The sequence below is a fragment of the Cavia porcellus genome, unplaced genomic scaffold, assembly GCF_034190915.1.
Source record: "Cavia porcellus strain 051 isolate PalLab524CR breed Dunkin Hartley unplaced genomic scaffold, mCavPor4.1 scaffold_25, whole genome shotgun sequence".
In the NCBI taxonomy this organism is placed as follows: Eukaryota; Metazoa; Chordata; class Mammalia; order Rodentia; family Caviidae; genus Cavia; species Cavia porcellus.
Window position 1 is genome coordinate 39,217,080 of NW_026947508.1, and position 20,286 is coordinate 39,237,365.

At 43.3% G+C, this 20,286-nt stretch overlaps 1 protein-coding gene across 1 annotated transcript; it reads left to right on the top strand.

Annotated features, from left to right (window-relative positions):
- The first annotated feature begins 1,709 nt into the window (after positions 1-1,709).
- On the top strand, positions 1,710-20,008 carry Akr1a1 (aldo-keto reductase family 1 member A1). Its single transcript, XM_003462495.5, has 9 exons — positions 1,710-1,893; positions 13,911-14,000; positions 15,887-16,006; positions 16,175-16,326; positions 17,117-17,312; positions 17,696-17,895; positions 18,118-18,190; positions 18,312-18,398; positions 19,844-20,008. The coding sequence occupies exons 2-9, from the start codon at positions 13,917-13,919 to the stop codon at positions 19,907-19,909; spliced, it is 978 nt and encodes a 325-aa protein (XP_003462543.1). The 5' UTR covers positions 1,710-1,893; positions 13,911-13,916; the 3' UTR covers positions 19,910-20,008.
- Positions 20,009-20,286: the final 278 nt, after the last annotated feature.

Below are 20,286 nucleotides of genomic sequence, written 5' to 3' on the forward strand. Positions count from 1 at the left end.
CTTTTTTTCATTTTTATCGGTACCGGGGATCAAACTCACGACTGCCTGCTTGCAAGGCAGGTACTTATGCTGCTGAGCTAAATCCCCAGCCCCCTGCCTCATAAACTTTTGGCACCATTTTGGTTTGTTTTGACCAATTCTTCTGTATCCTCTCCAGCAAGAAGTACCTGGAATATACATTTTTTTCAAGAGTAGGAAGAATTGATTGAGAGAAAGAAAGCTTCTGCCCAAAAGGGACTGAATGGAACACAAAAAGTGGGTTGTCTGCCAATCCTGTTTCTTAAAGATGTTTATTGAGCAAAGCCATGAGGTGAGGTGGGCTTAAGATGGGACAGAACTGGGGCAGGGATTTAGCTCAGTGGCATAAACGCCTGCCTTGAAAGCAGGCAGTCTTGAGTTCGATCACTGGTACCGATGAAAAAGACAAAAAAAGAAAAAAAGATGGGACAGAACTATAATCAATAAGACTATAAGTATAGTGGCTTAGGTAATATTGATTAAATGAGAATCAAATGGGGGAGTAAGTCATGTAGCAAACAGATTTTCCTAGAAGGGATGGGTTAAGGAGGTTTGGTCCTCCACCCCAAGACGATTGAGATTGATTGATACTACTTTCTTTCTTTTTTTTTGTCTTTTTCCTTTTTATCAGTACCGGGGATCGAACTCACGACTGCCTGCTTGCAAGGCCGCTGAGCTAAATCCCCAGCTACTGATGCTACTTTCAATATGGATCACTGCTGTTCATCCTTAGGGGAATTATGTGGGTGAGTAGTTCTTTTTTCTTGAAGCCTGGCCTTCAATGAATACTCTTCCAGTTACAGTTGTCTTTTGCCTTGACCTCTGAGGCCCAAGCCCTGTCTAACTGCCTGCAATATTTTTACCTAATTTGGCTACCTATAATTCTTTTAAATGGTGAGCCCATTTTTTCTTTTTGGTACTGGGGATCAAACTCACAACCTAAAAAAATAAACCTCAGGACCTCATGCTTGACAGGCAGGTGCTTATGCCTGCTGAGCTAAATCCCCAGCCCCACGGTGAGCCATTTTTAAAGGAACTACCTAATAACAATCCTATCCATTCAGGAGACAGGCTACTCTGGGAACTTTAGCAGGCCTCCTTTTCAAAATAAAATAAAAAGGGCTAGAGAGGACGCTCAGCGCTCTGTAGTTTGAACACCTAGTACCACAATAGGTAGACAATCTCGGAATGGTTGCACACATATGTAATTCCAGGAGGCTGAAGCTGGTGTTCCAGCCTAGGAATTGGAAGTCAGCCTGGGCTAAGCGACACTCATATCAAAAGTAAATGAATATAAAAAGAATATTCTTCTTCTAACGTCCTGAGGAGTCAAACGAATTATATTTATCAAGTCTTTAGCATAATGCCTGTCAAAATAAATATGTGACTTGGATTTATGATTCAGCTAAAAGTTTCTAGCATCTGAGGTTCGGAGACCCAAACGATCCACTTCGTTCCGGTCACCTTTTGTGTCACATATGTTCACAGGGCCAAAAACTGCCGGAAGTAACTTAGGTCAACTGAGGAATCCTGCCAACTACACGCGGGACCGGCAGCGTGCAGAAAATGGCGCCACACCGCACTCAAGTTCTCTTTTGCCTAAACAGACCCGGAGCTCCTGCGGCGCAGGCGCAGTACACTGTGGGCGGCCAGGGGCGTGGCGGGAACCCTGGAGACCACCCATGAGGTCCGGTAAACCCCTTTCCTCCGGCCAGGGGGCGGGGTCTTGGGCGCACCACACGTGATCCTACGCCACGCGCTCCGCCCTTCGGGCCGAGCTTCTTCTTCACTGCAGACTTAAGCTAAGGCCCACGGTGTCTTTTCGGGGGTTCCGTGTAGGTCTTGAGTCCGTCTGTGCTGCGTGCTCTCACTGAGGTGAGTTTCTCCCGCTGCTAGCCCGTCTCCTTCCGAAATAGTTGGTTGGTTTCGATCTTTTGGTACTGCGGGTGTCCCCTGCCCCAGAAGCCGGCGCGGGGACCCTGGAGCTGGCAGGCTGGGCTTCGAATTTGAGCTTTTCCTTCTGTTCCCTGCGTGATCTCGGATGACTTCCCAGTTTCTCAGAACCTCTGCTAGCGCTGATCGACGTTGTGGAGGGAATTAAGAGAGAGAAAATTATGAATGTGTGGCCCGTAGAAGGTGATTTGTAATTGCAGTTGCCATCTTCAGGTTTCCTCACCTGAGGTCTTCTCACCTGCCCTTTCCTGAGAGCTCCGACTTTCCTTTGGCGGCAGCCGGCGGCCAGAAGCGGGGAGTTCACTGGCTCAGCGCTTGCGTTGGGTCTGGGGAAGCTGGAGCATGTTATTCTTTGGCCCCTGAGCCCTGCACGTGACAATGGGGCAGCGTTAATCCTTTAATTCAGATTGTGTACACTCGAGGCCGCAGAACCTCCCTAGAAGAGTTATATTCTGATCAGGCCTGTTATTTTTCCCAGGTCTCAGGCTCCTCATCTGTAATACCGGTTTAATCTCAACGCGAACCTGTTTGGTCCACTGGAATTTGCTAGGTGTGTAACCCAGTAGAACAGTGCAAGAGAGAGACTCTGTCTTTGGTTCCCCACAAAAAAAGGATAGTAAACTGTTTTAATATTGTCCAAAAGTGACTCCACTTTTCCCAGGAAGTAAAGAAGATAACAGAAACAGTGACTTCTCCCAGTGTTTCTCCGGTGGGGTGTGGTGATACACCCTTGTAACCCCAGCATTTCTGTAAAATCAGCCTGAGCTACATAGTAAGACCCTGTTTCACACCATCTCAACCCTTCCCAAAAAGTTTCTCCAACTGGCCAGACTCCAGCTGAGGTCTGTCCTCCATCAACTGTGTGTGTGTGTGTGTGTGTGTAGTTATGTGTATTATGTGTGTGTGTCTGTCTGTCTCTGTATGTGAAGGGGTTCAGATGAAAGACTCAAGTTTGTCAGGGAGGCCTTTACTTTTACTTTTTCAGACAAGCTGTCCTTATACTCAAGATGTAGTCCAGGCTAGCCTGGAAGTCAGAGATCCTCCTGCCTCAGCCTCCTAAGTGTTGGGATTACAAGCAACCACCACAACACCTAGTTGGGGCAAGGCTTTATATAAATAAAAATGTGCAATGATGGCCACAAGCATCAGTACACTAAAAAAACCAAACCGCAGTGAAATTCAGGCCTGGTGGCCCACACTAGTAGTACTGGGAGGCTGAGGCAAGAGGCTTGAAAGTTCAAGGCCAGCCTGAGCAATATTAAATTATAATATTAAATTATTAAGATCCTGTCTTAAAAAGGGATGAAGGTAGTGGAGGAAAAGGTTGGGGATGTACCTCAGTGATAGAGCACATCCCTAGCATGTGCACAGTCCTAGGTTTGTGTCTCTATACTAACAAATAAATAAATAAATAAATGGGGGCTGGGGATTTAGCTCAGCGGCATAAGCACCTGCCTTGCAAGCAGGCGGTGGTGAGTTCGATCCCTGGTACCGATAAAAATGAAAAAGACAAAAAATAAATAAATAAATAAATAAATGTAAATAATACAATAAAAAATGTAGCTCTGCACTCCCTGGGAGTCAATCCTCAGAACCACTACAAAAAGTAAACAAACAAAACCCTGCAAAAAAACCAATGATTGAATGCCTGAGAGCAACCAGAAACGTAAAAGTGTAAGCTAAAGAATGAGCAACAGTAAGCCAGTCAAGGTTAGACCTAGGGAAGGAAAATGAAAAGAGGCCTGGAGTCAGTAGGTATTGCGGAGTCTGAACAATTTTTTTTTTTTTTGTCTTTTTCATTTTTATCGGTACCGGGAATCGAGCTCACGACCGCCTGCTTGCAAGGCAGGTGCTTATGCCGCTGAGCTAAATCCCCAGCCCCGGAGTCTGAACAATTAAGAGAAGATGAGAGCCATATTTTTTCACATTTTTATTTTGGTATGTGTGGTCCTGGGAATTGAACCTGGGTCTTCCAAATGAACTATGTCCACAGCCTACCCTCTCCTTTTTGTGGGGAGGGTACTGGAGGTGGAACTTGGGATCTTGTGCTTGCTAGGTAGGCATCTGTGCTGCTGAGCTATACCCAGCCCCTTTTCTCTCTCTCTCTCTCTCTCTCTCTCTCTCTCTCTCTCTCTCTCTCTCTCTCTTTTTGGTGCAGGGATCAAACTTGTGACCCCATGCTTGCCAGGCAGGCACTTACACTGCTGAGCTAAATTCCCAGCTCTTTTTGTTTGTTTGTTTGTTTCTTTGAGACAGGATCTCCCTATGCAGTTCAGGCTCACTTTGGAGCTCAGGCTGGTCTCAAACTCACAATGATCCTCCTGCCTCAGCCTCCCAAGTGCTGGGATTACAGGCATGTACCACTATGCCCAGCTTCATTTTTTCTCTTTTTTGAGCAAGGGTCTCACTAAGGCATTGAGTTGCCCAGCCCGGGCATCATTTTGTGATTCTTCAGCCTCAGCTTCCCAGAGTGATGAGATTACAGTCACACCTGGCTGCCAGTCAGGTGTTTTTGTTTTTGTTACCAGGAATTGAACGAGGATCTCTTGCTGCCAGGCAGGCGCTATGCTACTGAGCTTTATTCCTGGCCTAGAAGCCAGGTTTTGCAGTGGGGATCAAATTCATGACCTTGGGGCTGGGGATTTAACTCAGTGGCTATAAGCGCTTGTCTTGCAAGCAGGCAATCGTGAGTTCGATCCCTGGTACCGATAAAAAGGAAAAAGACAAAAAAAAAAAAAAATTCATTACCTTGTGCTTGCCAGGCAGGCACCAGGCAGGTGCATATGCCACTGAGCTAAGTCCCTGGCCTATTTATTTAGTACTGGAGAATTGAATTCATGATCTTGCACATGCCAGGCAGCTGCTTGTGCCGCTGAGCTAAATCCCCAGACCCTGGGAGCCAGGTTTTGAAGGAGTCTGGACTTTATCTTGGCAGTAGGGGGAAACTGAAGAATTTAAGCCTGGGAGTCCTGTGTTTGGGTTTGGTGAATGAATTGTGGACAAGAAACTACACTGGAAGGAGGGGCCTGGTTTAGGTTAGGGATGATGGTGGTCAGAGGTGTGACAGTGAAGTGAAAGTACATATGAACAGACTGGAGACATTTAGGCACTTTTTATTGAAATGGTGAAGTTCAAGCTGAGCAAGTGCTTTACTTCTTAGGTACTTCTCTGTCTGCAGATATATTTTAAGTCTGATTTTGCAAGTGCATGAGCCTATGCCCAGCTACTTGGAGACTGAGGTGGGACATCACTTGAGCTCAGGAGTTAAGGACTACTCTTGCCAATATGTTAAACCCTTGTCTCAAAAATAAATAAATAAATAAATAAATAAATAAAATCTTTGGAGCTGGGGATGTAGCTGTGTGATAAAGTGCTTGTTTAGCACACTGGTTTTGATCCTCAGCACTGAAGAAAAAACATACAGAAATTTATTACTGCAGTCCTAGATATTACTACTTTTTTCTACATTTACAAGTATTAACAGGATTTTTAACCCAGCCAAACAGAACAAATCTGGGCCAGTATTACATATTTAAAGGCATTTTCCAAGTTGGCTTCTTTAGAAGTACAGGCAAAAAATAGTGCTCCCCTCCTCTACTACCAATCAAAACCATGATGTGATAATATTCTGAAATGCCTCAAAGGAATTGCAAATATTTTTTTTCTTCCTTTATAAGACTTACTTGTTTATTTGCAATACTAGAGAACAAACTCAGGACTTCTGACTTGCTAATACATATCCCCAGACCAGCTTTCTAGTTTTTAAAGTAGACTTTAATGCTCACTGTGGTAGTGGATGCCTATAATCTCAGCATTCAGGAGGCAGAGGCAAAAGGATCGCTGTGGGTTCCAGGCCAGCCTGGGCTACATAAGCAAGTTCAAGGCCAATCTGCACTATATAGCAAGACCTTGTTTCAAAAAAAAAAAAAAAAAAAAAAAAAAAAAAAGGTAGATTTATAAGTAGTTGTAATACATACTACAGAGAGATTGTTCATATCCTTTTTCCATGTTCCATCAATAGTAACCTTTTTTTTAAAAGCATTTTTTATGGCACTGGGGTTTGTTTGTTTGTATTTATTTATTTATTTATTTAGGTACTGGTTCAAACTCGTGACCTCATGCTTGCCAGGCAGGCACTTATGCCACTGAGATAAATCCCTGGCCCTGGCACTGGGGTTTGAACCCAGGACTTCAGATATGGTAGGCAAGTGCTGTGGCACTGAGTTACATGCTCGCTCAGACCATATTTTTTGGTGGTGCTAGAGGTCAAGCCCAGGACCTAGTGCATGCTAGGGAAGTACTCTACCACTGAACTATACTTCCAGCTCTCTCTCTTTTTTTTTTTTTTTTTTGTCTTTTTCATTTTTATCGGTACCGGGGATTGAACTCACGACCGCCTGCTTGCAAGGCAGGTGCTTATGCCACTGAGCTAAGTCCCCAGCCCCCACTTCCAGCTCTCTTACACAGCTACATTTTATGTTTTCAGGGTTTTTTTGTTTTTGTTTTTGTTTTTGGCACTCAGCTATATTCCTAGTCCTGTTTTATTTTGAGACATGATCTTGCAAAGTCACTAAGTTGGCCAGATGAGGTACAAATTTGCAGTCTTCTTGCTTCAGCCTCCTATTGTGTTTGGATTATAGCTGTGTAAAACCAGATTTACAGTTAGAAATTTTGTTTTTTTTAAACAGGATCTCACTATGTAGCCCAGGTTAGCCTTGAAATTTGCAACATCCTCCTGCCTGAACTTCCCAAGTGCTGGGATTATAGGCGTGCACCATCACGACCGGCTAATCCTAGTTTTTTGAGGAATGTCTGCACTGATTTCCACAGTGATTGTACCATTTTTTTTTTTTTTAATCAGTACCGGGATCAAACTCACAATTGCCTGCTTGCAAGGCAAGTTCTTATGCCGCTGAGCTAAATCCCGAGCCCCAAACATTTTTTCATATATGTATTTGCCATTTGTATTTCTTCTTCTGAGAATTTTTTTTTTTTTTTTTTGATCGGTATCAGGATTGGAACTCACAACTGTGTGCTTGCAAGGCAGGCGCTTATCCTGCTGAGCTAAATCCCCAGCCCTCTTCCTCTGAGAATTGTATATTTGTCTCAGATGCTCATTTTTGGATTGGGTCTTTGAATTTAGGGGGGGGCCTGATTTTAAAAAAAAAGTGTTTTATATGTTCTAGATAGAAGTTCTTTGTCTGAGGGACAGCTGGCAAAAATCTTTTCCCAATCTGTGGGGTTTTTTTGCATTCTATTGGTGATTTCTTTCAATATGCAAAAACTTTTTAATAAGATGAGATCCCAGTTGTTGATTCTTTGAAATGCTTCCTGTGCAGTTTGGGTTTTGTTCATAAACTTTGCCTATCCCTATGTCCTTGAGATTTTTACCTACTTTGTCTTCTAGTAGATTTAGTGTTTCTGTCTTAATATTTAGATCTTTGATCCATTTTGATTTTTAGTTTAGTGCATGGTGATAGGTATGGATCTAATTTAAGTCTTCAGGGTGTACCAAGCCAGTTTTTCCAGTATCACTTTTTTTGTGGGCTGGGGGGTAGCAGGTGAAAGAATTTACCTTAGGCCGTACACTGTAGCAGGTAAAGCCTTGGAGGTGGAACCAAGGAGCTCTATCTTCCCCTCCCCTAGGAAATTACCTGTGGTGCGAAATGAATACCAATGGGCTACCTGCGGATCACTAATGCCCCTCAGGTACCACCCCAAACCTAAGCTACATGTATGCCCCCACTCCACGTGTCAGACGGAGAGATTGCCAGACCCCGGAGAGAATGCCGCACCCCAGTGGGTCCGGGGATCTCTCCCCGCATTCTTACAATAAATTTATATTTCATACTTCTTATCTTTTCAGCCGCGCCAGAATTCTATCAGCGGGGATCTTGTGCTTGCCAGGCAGGTGCTGGTATCACTGAGCTAAATCTGCAACCCCTCCAACATCACTTGTTAAAGTGGCTATCTATCTTTCAGTGAACATGTTTGGCCCCTTTGTCAAAGATATGGTGGCTGGTTGTGTTTGTAGTTGTCTGTGTCTTCTATCTTATTCCATTGATCCTTAGGACTTTTTTTTTTTGCCAGTACTGATTTTATTATAACAGCTTTGTAGAATAATTTCAAGTTTGGAATTGTGATGCCTTTGTTGCCCAGGCTTGACTTTGCTATTCTGGGTCTTTGATGGTTCCACATGAATTTTAGGAATGTTTTCTCTACATCTGTGAGGTATGCTAATGGTATTTTGATCAGGATTGCATTAAATCTGTATAACAGTTTTGGGAGTGTGGCCATTTTCACAATGTTGATTCTTCTATCTGTGACCATGGGATCTTTTTATTTTCTGAATTTCTCTTCAATTTCTTTTTTCAGAGTACTGTAGTTTTTTTGTTTGTTTGTTTGTTTTTGTGGTACTGGGGATCAAACTCAGGACCTCATGCTTGCCAGGCAGGCACTTATGCCACTGAGCTAAGAGCTAAATCCCTGGCACAGTACTATAATTTTTTTAAAAATAATTTTCAATGTATAAATCTTTTACTTACTTTGTTAGATTGATTCCTAAGGGTTTTTTTTTTTTTTTTTTTTGGTACTGGGGATTGAACTCATGACCTCGCATTTGCCAAGTAGGCACTTATGCCACTAAACTAAACCCCCAGCCCGATAATTTCATTTTTTTAAAAAGTGTTATTGTGAAGGATATGGTTTCCCTAATTTCTCTCTCAGTGAGTGTTGTTTGTGCACAGGAATGCTATTGAGTTTTCAGTATTGACTTTGGACCCAGCGAAGCTGCTGAATTTGCTTGTTAAGTTTGAAAGGTTTTTTTTTTTTTTTCCTAAAGACATTAAGACAAGTGCTTATGCTGCTGAGCTAAATCCTCAGCCCCAGACCTTGGCTTTTCTTTGTTTGTAAGTTTTTATTTACATTTTCAATTTGTTTAACTGATATTGGATTATTCAGGATTTTTATATCTTCTTGATCTAGTTTTGATCATTTATATGCTTCCATTTATATGTTCACTTCTTCTGTGTTTTCCATCCTGTGAGAGTATAGCTTTTCAAAGTATTAATGATCTTCTGAATTTCTATAGGATCTGTAGCTATTTTACCCTTTTCATTACTTATTGCATGAATTTGAGTCTTTTTTTAAATAAGGTTGGCTAAGGGTTTATCAACTTTATTCTTTAAAAAAATCAATTCTTTGATTTATTAATCCTTTGTATTGTCTTAGTCTCCATTGCATTAATTTCTGCTCTGATCTTTATAGTTTCCTCCCCTCTTTGGGCTTAGGCTTGACTTGCTTTTTTTTTTTTTTCTAGAAACTTCAGGTGTAGCATTAGATTGTTTATCTGTGCTCTTTCTGTTTTCCTGATGTGAGAATTTACTGCTATAAATTTCCCTCTTAAGACTGCCTTCACTGTTCCACAGATTTGTGTAAGTTGTACTCACATTTTCATTTAATTGTAAATATTGTTTAATTTTTTTTTTTTTGTCTTTTTCCTTTTTATCAGTACGGGGGATCAAACTCACGACTGCCTGCTTGCAAGGCAGGTGCTTATGCCCCTGAGCTAAATCCCCAGCTCCCTTAATTTTTTCTTTAATTTCATCTGTGACCCATTAGTTTTTCAGGAGGGTGTTATTTAATTTCCATGTGTTTCTGGAGTTTTTGTGGTTTCTATTGTCATTAATTTCCAGTTTTATTGCACTGTGGTCAAATAATATGCATGGAATAATTTCAATTCCTTTGAAATGCCTAAGTATGTTCTGTGAGCTGGTATGTGGTCTGTTTTAGCAAACATCCTATGTGTAGCTGAGAAGAATGTATATTCTGATATTTTTGGATAGAACACTGTAAGCATCTACTGAGTCCATTTGTTCACAGATTTGATTCAGTTCTGTTATTTCGTTGCTGATTTTTTGTTTTGTTGACCTGTCTCTTTGTGAGAATGGGGTATTAAGATCCCCCATTATAGCTGTGTTATTGCTTATGTTTTTTCATGTGATTTAATATTTGCCTTTTAAATTGGGTGCTCCTGTATTTGGTGCATATAGACTTATAATTGTTATTTCTTCCTCTTGAATTTTGCCCCTAACAAATATGTAATCTTTGTTACATATTTGTAACAAAAATTTGCATATTTGTAACAAATATGCCTTCTTTATCTCTTTGAATCATTCTTGGTTTGAAGTTCACATTGTGTGCAAACAGGATAGCTACCCCCACATTTTTCTGGGTTCCTGTTACATGGAGTATTGTTTTCCATCTATTAACTTTTAGTCTGTGAATTTCTTTTTGAGTTAGTGTTTCTTGCATACAGCATATTGTTGGATCTTGTTTCTTGATTTATTCTGACAGTCTGTTTCTTTTGATTGGTGAATAGAAGCCATTTACATTTATGGTAATAACTGATATGTATTGATTTGTCTTTTTCATGTTATTTTCCTGCTCTTCATTTCCTGCTCTTCCCCTGAATTTAATTGCTTGCCCTTCTAGATGGTTTCTGTTGTTGTTGTTGTTGTTGTGGTCATTTTTGTCTCTGTCTAGGATATCTTTTAGTACCCTTTGTAATGTTAGGTTGGTGTTCATGATTTTCTTTTTTTTTTTTTTTTTTTGTCTTTTTGGTTTTTATTGGTACCAGGGATTGAACTCACGACTGCCTGCTTGCAAGGCAGGCGCTTATGCCGCTGAGCTAAATCCCCAGCCCCCAGTGTTCATGAATTTCATCAGTTGTTCTTTGTCATGGAAGTATTGTATTTCTCCACTGATTTCGAAAGATAGTTTTACAGAGTACATCAGTTTGGGTTGGAAGTCTTTTTCTTTCAGAACTTGAAATCGTTCGAAAGCTCTCCTTACCTGGAGAGTTTGTGTTGAGAAGTTTACCTTGATGCTGATAGCCTTCCCTTTATAGGTGATCTGTTTCTTTTCTCTTAAGAACTTTTAATATTCTGTTCTTGTGCTGAATTTCTGGGATCTTGATTATTATATGTCTGGAGGTAGATTTATTTTGATTATAGCAGTTGTGCTATATGCCTCACTTACCTATATGTCAGATTTTTCTTTTTCCATGCTTGGGAAATTTTCTGCTATTCTATAAATAGCTTGTTTTATTTTGTTTGTGTTGGCTCCTGCTTTTTCATTGTCACTCATTATTCTTATATTATTTTTCTTTGATTTTCTGGATATCTACTTAAATATTTCATGCATTCCATTTGTTTCCTATATTGATTATTCATGATTTTCATCCTCTTTGTATCATCATCTATTTTCTCTTTCTTTTTCTTTTTCTATTTTGGCTTTTTCTTTTTTATCGGTCCCGGGGATGGAACTCATGACCACACACTTGCAAGACAGGCGCTTATGCCACTGAACTATATTCCCAGCCCCTCATCATCTATTTTATTATTATTATTTTTTTTGTGTGTGTGTTTTGTTTTTTTATCGGTACCAGGGATCGAACTCATGACTGCCTGCTTGCAAGGCAGGCGCTTATGCCGCTGAGCTAAATCCCCAGGCCCTATTTTTTTATTTTTTATCTTGAGACAGGGTTTGACTAAATTGCTCAGGCTGAGCTCAAACTTGGCATTGCCCTTCTTTCCTTCCTTCCAAGCAGGTGGTGTTACAAGCATGCACCACTGGCTTTAAATATAGTGGCTCTTGAAAACAGTAGAGATGAGATTCAATGCAAGTCTGTAGAACCCTAGATCCTGAATTGTTTCCTGTGCATCTGCTGCTGGATCTGATGAACACAGTTGTGCATGCTGACACCTGTGAAACATGTGGAGAGAACAGAATTGGGGTAGGAAGAGCTGGGGTTTAAAGTGATAACTGAAGATAGAAAAGTGACTAGGAAATGAGAGGGGCATTAGAATCAAAACCCTAAGGGTGCCACTGTTTGTAGGAGATTGAGGAAAGGCCCATGTGGCCAAGAAACACCCAGGTAAAAACTGTTTATCCCTTGTCCTGAGTTTCCTGGATCCTTCCTTTGAGAAGTAAAAACTGCATTACAGAAAGAAGGAACCAACCTGGTGAGTTAGCACACACCTGTAATCCCAACACTCTGGGAGGCTGAGACAGGAGGATTGCCACAAGCTGGATGTCAGCCTGGACTACATAGTGAGACCCTGTCTGAAAAAAACAAAACAAAACAGAGAAGGAATGAAGGCACTGCATCAGAATAATAAACACTGAGCCCTGGAAATTTTCCTTTATCTCCCTTCTACACCCACACCCAGCCTCTCTCTCACATTCAAGAATAATGGGGTTTCTGAATGCTGCAGGAAGCCAGCTAGATGCTTCTAGCAAGTGCAGAGTCTGGAGTCTGTACTGCAGGGCTGGGCTGAAGAGCTGTTGCCTTAGGCAAGAGATCAGAATGTCATAAGCTGGGTGAGGATGACTTTGTGACTTGAGCAAACACTTGTCTTAGTGGCCCTCTACTCTCCTTTAGAGTTCTTAGTCTTTGCAGATCTTCTTGCCTCTTTGATCCCCACCTCTTCCCTCAAACCTGGACCCTTGGGTTTTCAGTTTCTCCTTCAAAAGAAAAGGACAAACAAGTTTCAGGTTTCCTTCCTTTTCCCTGTCAGCCAGGATTTTGTTCAACTCCTAGCCCAGGTGTAATTTCAGAGCCCTCTCAGGTGCTGTGGGAATTCTGAGAGAGGCCAGCAGCTTATGGTTTGGGGATCAAGCCCAGGACGTGTTCAGAGACCCTGGTGGCAGTAGCATCCACTATAATGTCCAGATACACTTGCTCAATCACTGCAAAGCTTAGGGTTACAGAGGCTGTCACCCTGGGCAGTCTGTGGTTTGCTCCCATGTAAAGAGTCTTGTTTTTGTCTTAGTAGAATGAAGCAGTTTCCACAACCAAGGTTATATTAGACCAAAATTCTTCCTGGGGTCAGAAGTGTTAGGAAAGTCATTTTTGGTGTATTGGTTGATTTACAACTGTGCTATTACCTTCTCTACGCTATATCTTTCAAAACTTGGAAACAAAGGTCATATTTATAAAGGAATCATTGGCAAGGAAATCAGTGCCAGGAGATTTCATATTTATGGTACCGATAAGATGAAGAGGAGAGGTTATTTCTCCTTCATTGTCTCTTGGGGCAAACTTTATCTTTCTCTTAGAGAACTCCTGTCCACTTTTTTTTTTTTTTTTTGAGACAAGGTCTCATCATGTAGTGGAGGCTGGCCTTGAACTCACTATGTAGCTCAGACTGGCCTCAAATCCACTGCAAACCATCTTCTTGCCTCTGCCTCCCTGGTGTTGGGATTACAGGTGTGTGTGTACCACCATACTCCACTTGTTCATTCTTTTCTAAACACTACTCAGGCATCACCTGAGAAAACATCCTACCTGAGTTACTCTTTCTTATAGTCCTTTACAGATTTTATTCTGATACATTGCTAAAAACCAGTGCCAAACTGATATTGTAGTGTTATGCCTGTAATCCCAGAACTCTGGGAGATTGAGACAAGTCTGAATCCAGCCTGAGCAACTGAGTGATATAGTGAAATGGTGTCTCAAAATAAAAAATATAGAGCTGGAGATGTGTTTCAATATGAAAACGCTAGGTTTAGTCTCCATTACTGGAAAAAAAAAAAAAGCCAACACCCAGTATTACTTGGTTCTTGCCTTATGGAATTTACTTCTTTTTCTGTAGCACATTGCTACAAGTGTCTGTTGGGAGGCATATATTTTTATTGGTCTTTATTTACCCATTTCTTTCTTTTTTTTTTTTTTTGTCCCAGGGATTGAACTCATGACCTCGCCTTTGCCAAGCAGGCTCTTACACTGCTGAGCTAAACCTCCGGCTCTTATTTACTCATTTCTTTCTGTTAGCTCCTCCCTAGATCTTTGGTCCTGCAGGATTCTTGATCAGTAGATAATTAAAGATCCAAGGATTAGCACTAAATCTCTCATTCTCTTCCCATCTGTGTTTTAGGGGGTGATGGCGGCTTCTTGTGTCCTCCTGCACACTGGGCAGAAGATGCCCCTGATTGGTCTGGGTACCTGGAAGAGTGAGCCTGGCCAGGTGAGGGAAGGGGAGGGAGACTTCTTCAGGCTTTGCTTGGGCAAGGTGGGATTTGGGAGAGGGAGCTACGCTTATCCCTGGCAGCCTCATCCCTGCGCTCTGCTTCTGGTGAAGATGAGTGTGGAGGGTATGGGAAAGAGATGAGAGAGGGGACAGCAGTAAGCTGTTGGCTTCCCCCGTGTTGGCATACTCAGGAAGGATTAAAGGATCCAGCAAGGCCAAGGGCATGGGAAGAACACTTTTCTCTAACTGCCTCGGGACCGAGGGTTGTGGCAGACATGGGCCTTTGTGCTGAGTCTTAAAGTAGCACTTGCACCCCTTGCTGTGATCTTGTCTCCCCTCCCCCATGAGTGCCTTGGGATTAAGCCCCTCCCAGTGTGCAACCCAGAGTTATGTACCCAGCAGTTGTCAGGGTTTGAAGAATTACTAGGTGAACTATGTACACCAAAAATTGGCACTTTTCTTGATGAACCGGATGATTAATCTTTTAAATTTTACTGGACAAGATTCCAAACAGAAGTGATTATATTCTTATATAACCATTTAGTGGTTAACCATTCTAAAATAGTAGAAGTCCTAGCTGGATGTTGTGGTTTATGCCTGTAATCTTAGCCACCTGGGGCTTTAGGCAGGAAGATCATGAGTTCAAGACTAGATGGCAAGAGCAAGATTCCCATCTCAGCCCACTCTTAGCTTTAGGGTTTAAAAAAAAAAGTTGATCATTTATGGAACCTGATTCACCCTCACAGCCAAGAGGAACCTGGACAGAGACCTGCTTTCTTGGCTAGTAGCTGTGAGATTTAGTTCCCTAAGTGGTGGGGTATATACCCCAAGCCTCCTTTTCTATTCCTTTAAAATCTGAGTCAGAGTTAAGATAAGTGTGAGGCTTAAGCTTGGGACAGCAGCTGCTTCTACGTGGAATACGGGCTGGTGTTTTTGATGTCGCTGAATATTCTGTCTTACTTTGCTTTTGCTTTCCTTTTCATGGTTGCTAGGTCCTTGGAGCTGGTATTCCTAGGCTCTGGGCAGACACTTGACAGGACCTATGGACAGGATCTGGGCTGGTGCTAGGGGAGGCACATTTGGGTAGGAAGAGCTGCCCTGCACCTACTTGGAGAGTGTGAATGACATGGCAGGCTTCCACAGAAAGAGTTTTGGGTGCTTTGTGGCTTGGGCTGATACCCTACCTTGTTTCTGCATCTGATGCCATATTTCTTAATGTGGTTTTTAGCAAATGAACTCCCATTTGATGCTTGCTTTTCTCCTCTCTCATCACAGGTTTCTGGGCCCAGCTTCCATCTCACTTCTCTGCCTTCCTTGGCCCCCATCTGACCCCTGATCTCTTGTTGGCCTGAGTTCACAGAGCTGCTCACCCTGTTGGCATGGCTTCCTGAGGTCTTTCCTTGTGTGATCATGACCTGGGATTTTTTTTTTTTTTTTTTTTTTTTCTTGTACTGTGAATTGAACTTAGAACTTCATGCTTGCCAGGGAGGTGCTGCAAGCAATAGGAATTTTTGTCTTCTATTATGTTTCTTTAACCAACTTCTCAGGAGTAGGAACTATCTCTGTGATCTGTTCTTCCAACCTCTGCCTATTCATTGATCCATCCTCTGATGCAGAAGATATGTACTAAAACCTTCTTTTTGCTAGTTGCTGGGAACTTGGCTAGTTTTTGGCTGGGCCTTGCTGAGATGGGTTGAATAGGAAGGAACTTTGGTGGCTAGTGGGGTTAGGGAAGGACATAGGGTTTGGGCCTCTGAAGAGGCCTCTAGACTCTTAGACTAGAATCATCTCCCCTGCTGTATGAATGCTCCTGGTGTGTTCCTGATTTCTTATCCATGGACCTTGGTGGAAGCAGACCAAAGAGCTGTCCTCTCTCCTGGCAGGTAAAAGCAGCCATCACGTATGCTCTTAGTGTGGGCTACCGCCACATTGACTGTGCAGCTGTGTACGGCAATGAGACTGAGATTGGGGAAGCCCTGAAGGCAAATGTGGGACCAGGCAAGGTAAGGACTGGGGCTGTGCAGAGCATGGGTTAAGAAAACTTAGAGGCTGTAGTTGGGGCTTGGCTGAGGAACCTGGCATCAGCTTCTTTCTAGTTCTTCTCACAGAAAGGCGGGTGATGAGGCTGGGTGCCTTGGCTCTTCTCACTATGGGCTTTGCCTCTGTACTAGGCAGTACCTCGGGAGGAAGTATTTGTGACATCCAAGCTGTGGAACACAAAGCACCACCCAGAGGACGTGGAGCCTGCTCTCAGGAAGACACTGACTGACCTCCAGCTGGAGTATCTGGATCTGTATCTGATGCATTGGCCCTATGCCTTTGAGTGAGCCTTGTCAACATTTTAATCCAGAAATTGGGAATTGGATGCAGTAGTGTTAGCAATTTATTATAAGTCACTGGAGCAGAACAGGATGGGAACACTCATTGCTTGGCAAGCTAAGGCCCTAGACATGGGACCCCAGCTTTTGCTGGTATAGCAGCCAGCAGTTTAGCTGTTGAAGAATAACACATGGTACGTACCTAGAGGTACACAAGTGGTCCCTCCTGCTCCATTATTCATTCAGGAAATGCATTGACCCTTCTCTTCTGCTGAGCCAGGTCTGGAGGAAGTCCTAGCAGCAGAAGGCATAAGAAATTTCCCATTAGCCGTGGGTCTTGTGCTAGAATGGCAGAGAATGGGCCTTCTGCTAGAATGGCAGCGAACTCCCAGAGGAGGCAGGAATTCAGGAAGACTTCCCAGAGGAGAGGAGATATAATCTGGGCTTTGGGAAGAGAGGAGAGAGGATGGCTATTCCATGTAGACTTAATATTTGGGATACAAAGCCAGGCATGGTGGCTCACGCCTGTAATCCCAGTGCTCGGGAGGCTGAGGCAGGAGGATTGTTGCAAGTTCGAGACCAGCTTGGGCTACAAAGTGAGTTCAAGGCCAGCCTGAACTGCATAGAGACCCTGTGTCAAAAAGACAAAAAAAAAAAAAAACCTTGAAATATAATCTAGAAGGCAGAAGAGGCATGGCTGTTGCTAATTCTTTGCACTTTGCCCTCTGTGGGCTTGTGATCTGGGATACAGGCCCCACATTTGTGCCAACACTTGGGGGGCCATGTCTTACTCAGGCGAGGAGATAACCCCTTCCCCAAGAATGCTGATGGGACTGTGCGCTACGATTCTACCCACTACAAGGAGACCTGGAAAGCTCTAGAGGTCCTAGTTGCAAAGGGGCTGGTCCGAGCACTGGGCCTATCCAACTTCAGCAGTCGACAGATTGATGACGTACTCAGTGTGGCTTCTGTGCGCCCAGCTGTCTTGCAGGTGAGCACCGCAAGCAGACCAAGGGTTTGGGGGTATCCACAGCAAGTGACAGAGCATCTACATAGAGGGGGCTGGGTAGTTGCCAGAAGTGTTGGTGTGTGAACCTGCATAAAGGTGGGTGTTGGGCTGGGGATTTAGCTCAGCGGCATAAGCGCCTGCCTTGCAAGCAGGTAGTCATGAGTTCGATCTCCGGTACTGATAAAAAGGAAAAAGACAAAAAAAAAGATACTAATAAAGGTGGGTGTTCAGCTCCTTGGAGAAAAATGAGGTCACTGGGGGAAATGGTAAGAAATGTAGGTGGCAGCGGGGAATGGGGCTAGTCCTAGGAGGTGCCAGGCAAACTAATTATAGTCACACCATGGTAATAGCTTGTTTCTTGACAGGTGGAGAGCCACCCGTACCTAGCTCAGAATGAACTGATTGCTCACTGCCAGGCACATGGCCTGGAGGTTACTGCCTATAGCCCTTTGGGCTCCTCTGATCGTGCCTGGCGCCACCCTGATGAGCCTATCCTGCTTGAGGACCCATTGGTCTTGGCACTGGCTGAAAAGTATGGCCGATCTCCAGCTCAGATCTTGCTCAGGTGTGGAGCATTCTAGGGGAACAGGGCTCCGGTTGGGAAATTGAAGTTGAGGGATTCTGTGGCCCGGGATGAGGCTGTGGATCTTGTCTTGTGATCTGCGGGAGAGACCTGAAGCTTGTTCCCCATTCCAGTGCGCTCCATGAGCCTTAGGGAAGGCTGTGTGGAGGACCAGACAGTGTTCCTGAATACAGACTGATTCTTCTTTTTCATCTGCCACCATAGGTGGCAAGTCCAGCGGAAAGTGATCTGCATCCCCAAAAGTGTCACCCCATCTCGTATCCTTGAGAACATCCAGGTATTTAGCTACACGTTCTGTCTTCCACTTACTGGGACACAGTCCAATCCCAGCTCTGGCTAAGATGCCAGTGATGTGAAACTCCAGCTTATACTCACAAGGTTAATTCCTCATCTTCTAGGTGTTTGACTTCACCTTCAACCCAGAAGAGATGAAGCAGCTAGATGCCCTTAACAAAAACTGGCGCTACATTGTACCCATGATTACGGTAAGGGTGTATCACCTCCTAGAGCTGAAACAGGGAATTTGGAGTGGGATTCCAGCTTGGGTCTGGCCTTGGGCTTGATAATTGGAAGGACAAGATGTTGTTGGTGAGAATGCTGTCTTGGATGCAATAAAGAATTAGTATGGCGCAGGGATAAAGCTCCCAATCCTACTTTTTCTTTCTTTCTTTTTTTTTTTTTTTTTTTTTGGTACTGGGAATCAAACTCAGGACCCTGCACTTGCCAAGGAGACACTGTGCTGCTGAGCTATAGTCCCAGCTTTTTTTTTTTTTTTTTTGTCTTTTTAAGAGAGGATTTCACTATGTAGTTCAGTAGTTCAGTCTGGTCTTGAACTCCTTTTGTAACCCTGTACCTTGAACTCAGCAATCTTCTTGCCTCAGTTTCCAAAGTGCTAGGATTACAGGTGTGCACCACCATACCCAGTGTCCCAGTCCTGTTTCTTGATAGCTTATCTGTAGATACTTCTCCTTCCCCCTCCCCAATTCTGGGGACCCAGGGCCTTCACATTGAGCTGCATCCTCAGCCTTTGAATTTTTTAATTTTTTTTTTTTAGATTTTTCAAAAACTTCTCACTAAATTATGCAGGCAAGACTCTAGCTTTTAACCCTCCTAGCTTTGCCTCCTAGAGCACCAGGACTATTTGTTTGTTTTGTTTTGTTTTTCAGTTTTTTTGTTTTGTTTTGTCTTAATCTGTACCTGGGATCAAACTCATAACTGCACACTTGCAAGGCAGGTGCTTATGCTATTTAGCTAAATCCCCAGTTCTTTTGTTTTTTGAGACAGGGTCTTGCTGTATGGTTCAGAGTGATCCTGAAGCCAGCCTGCTTAGTGCTGGGATTATGGACATGCACTACCACACCCAGTCCTCACACATTTTATGTTGTGACATTGTCTCACTAAGTTGCCCAGGTTGCCCTTACATTTATGACCCACCTGCCTCAGCCTTCTGAATAGCTACTACCCATAACCCCTCATAATCCCCCATAACCCTCCACCTCCCCACATCAGAAGGTATTCTTGATTTTTTTAGAGGTGCTGAGGTGGAGTCTGCGGCATATAGGGAAATAAGTAGATCCTGGGCACTTAATCCCAGTTAAGACTATGCCTGCAGGTGCAGGCATCTGTGTACCAGGCTTGTTTTTTTTTTTTTTTTTTTTTTTTTTATCAGTACCAATGGTCGAACTCACAACCACACACTTGCAAAGCAGGCACTTATGCCGCTGAGCTAAATCCCCAGCCCCCCAGGCTTGCTTTTGATGCTGGATGCTGTTGATATCCTGGCCTTCTCTGAAGTTGGGGTTCTGGCCACTGCCATCTGGTATAGAACTATACATAGGTCATGCTCTTCAGGAAAGTTTGGGGGAAATGCCCCAAGTCTTTGGAAAGTCAGCTCCTGCTAATGTAGTTATTTGTCTGTCTTGTCTTTTAGGTGGATGGAAAGAGGGTCCCCAGAGATGCAGGACACCCTCTGTATCCGTTTAATGACCCATACTGAAGAAACCGGAGCTTCCTGGCTTGCCTTTTACCTCTCTGACTGTGAGGTTCTGCCTGCTGCTCCCAGGAAAAAGAGTCAATAAAGACATTGGGGAATCCATACTGCTTGCTTGACTTGTCTGGTTGGCCCTGGGTTGAAAGCTGTTTCCTTCAGGGATGACAGGTCTAGGGTTGTGGCACAAGAAGTGCTCCTGATCCCCACTTCCTTGTCTTTCTAGAGGGTCCTGCAGGCAGCTGAATTCTACTTCAGGTAGCACCATCTAGTGGCAGTTTTTAGCACTGAAGGCTTCTCTACAGTTGTCTAATCTAGAACACCAAACTAGACAGTGATTGAGCTGTTTTCAAAGCAGTGCTACAGACCAAGGCCTTCAGTTCTCA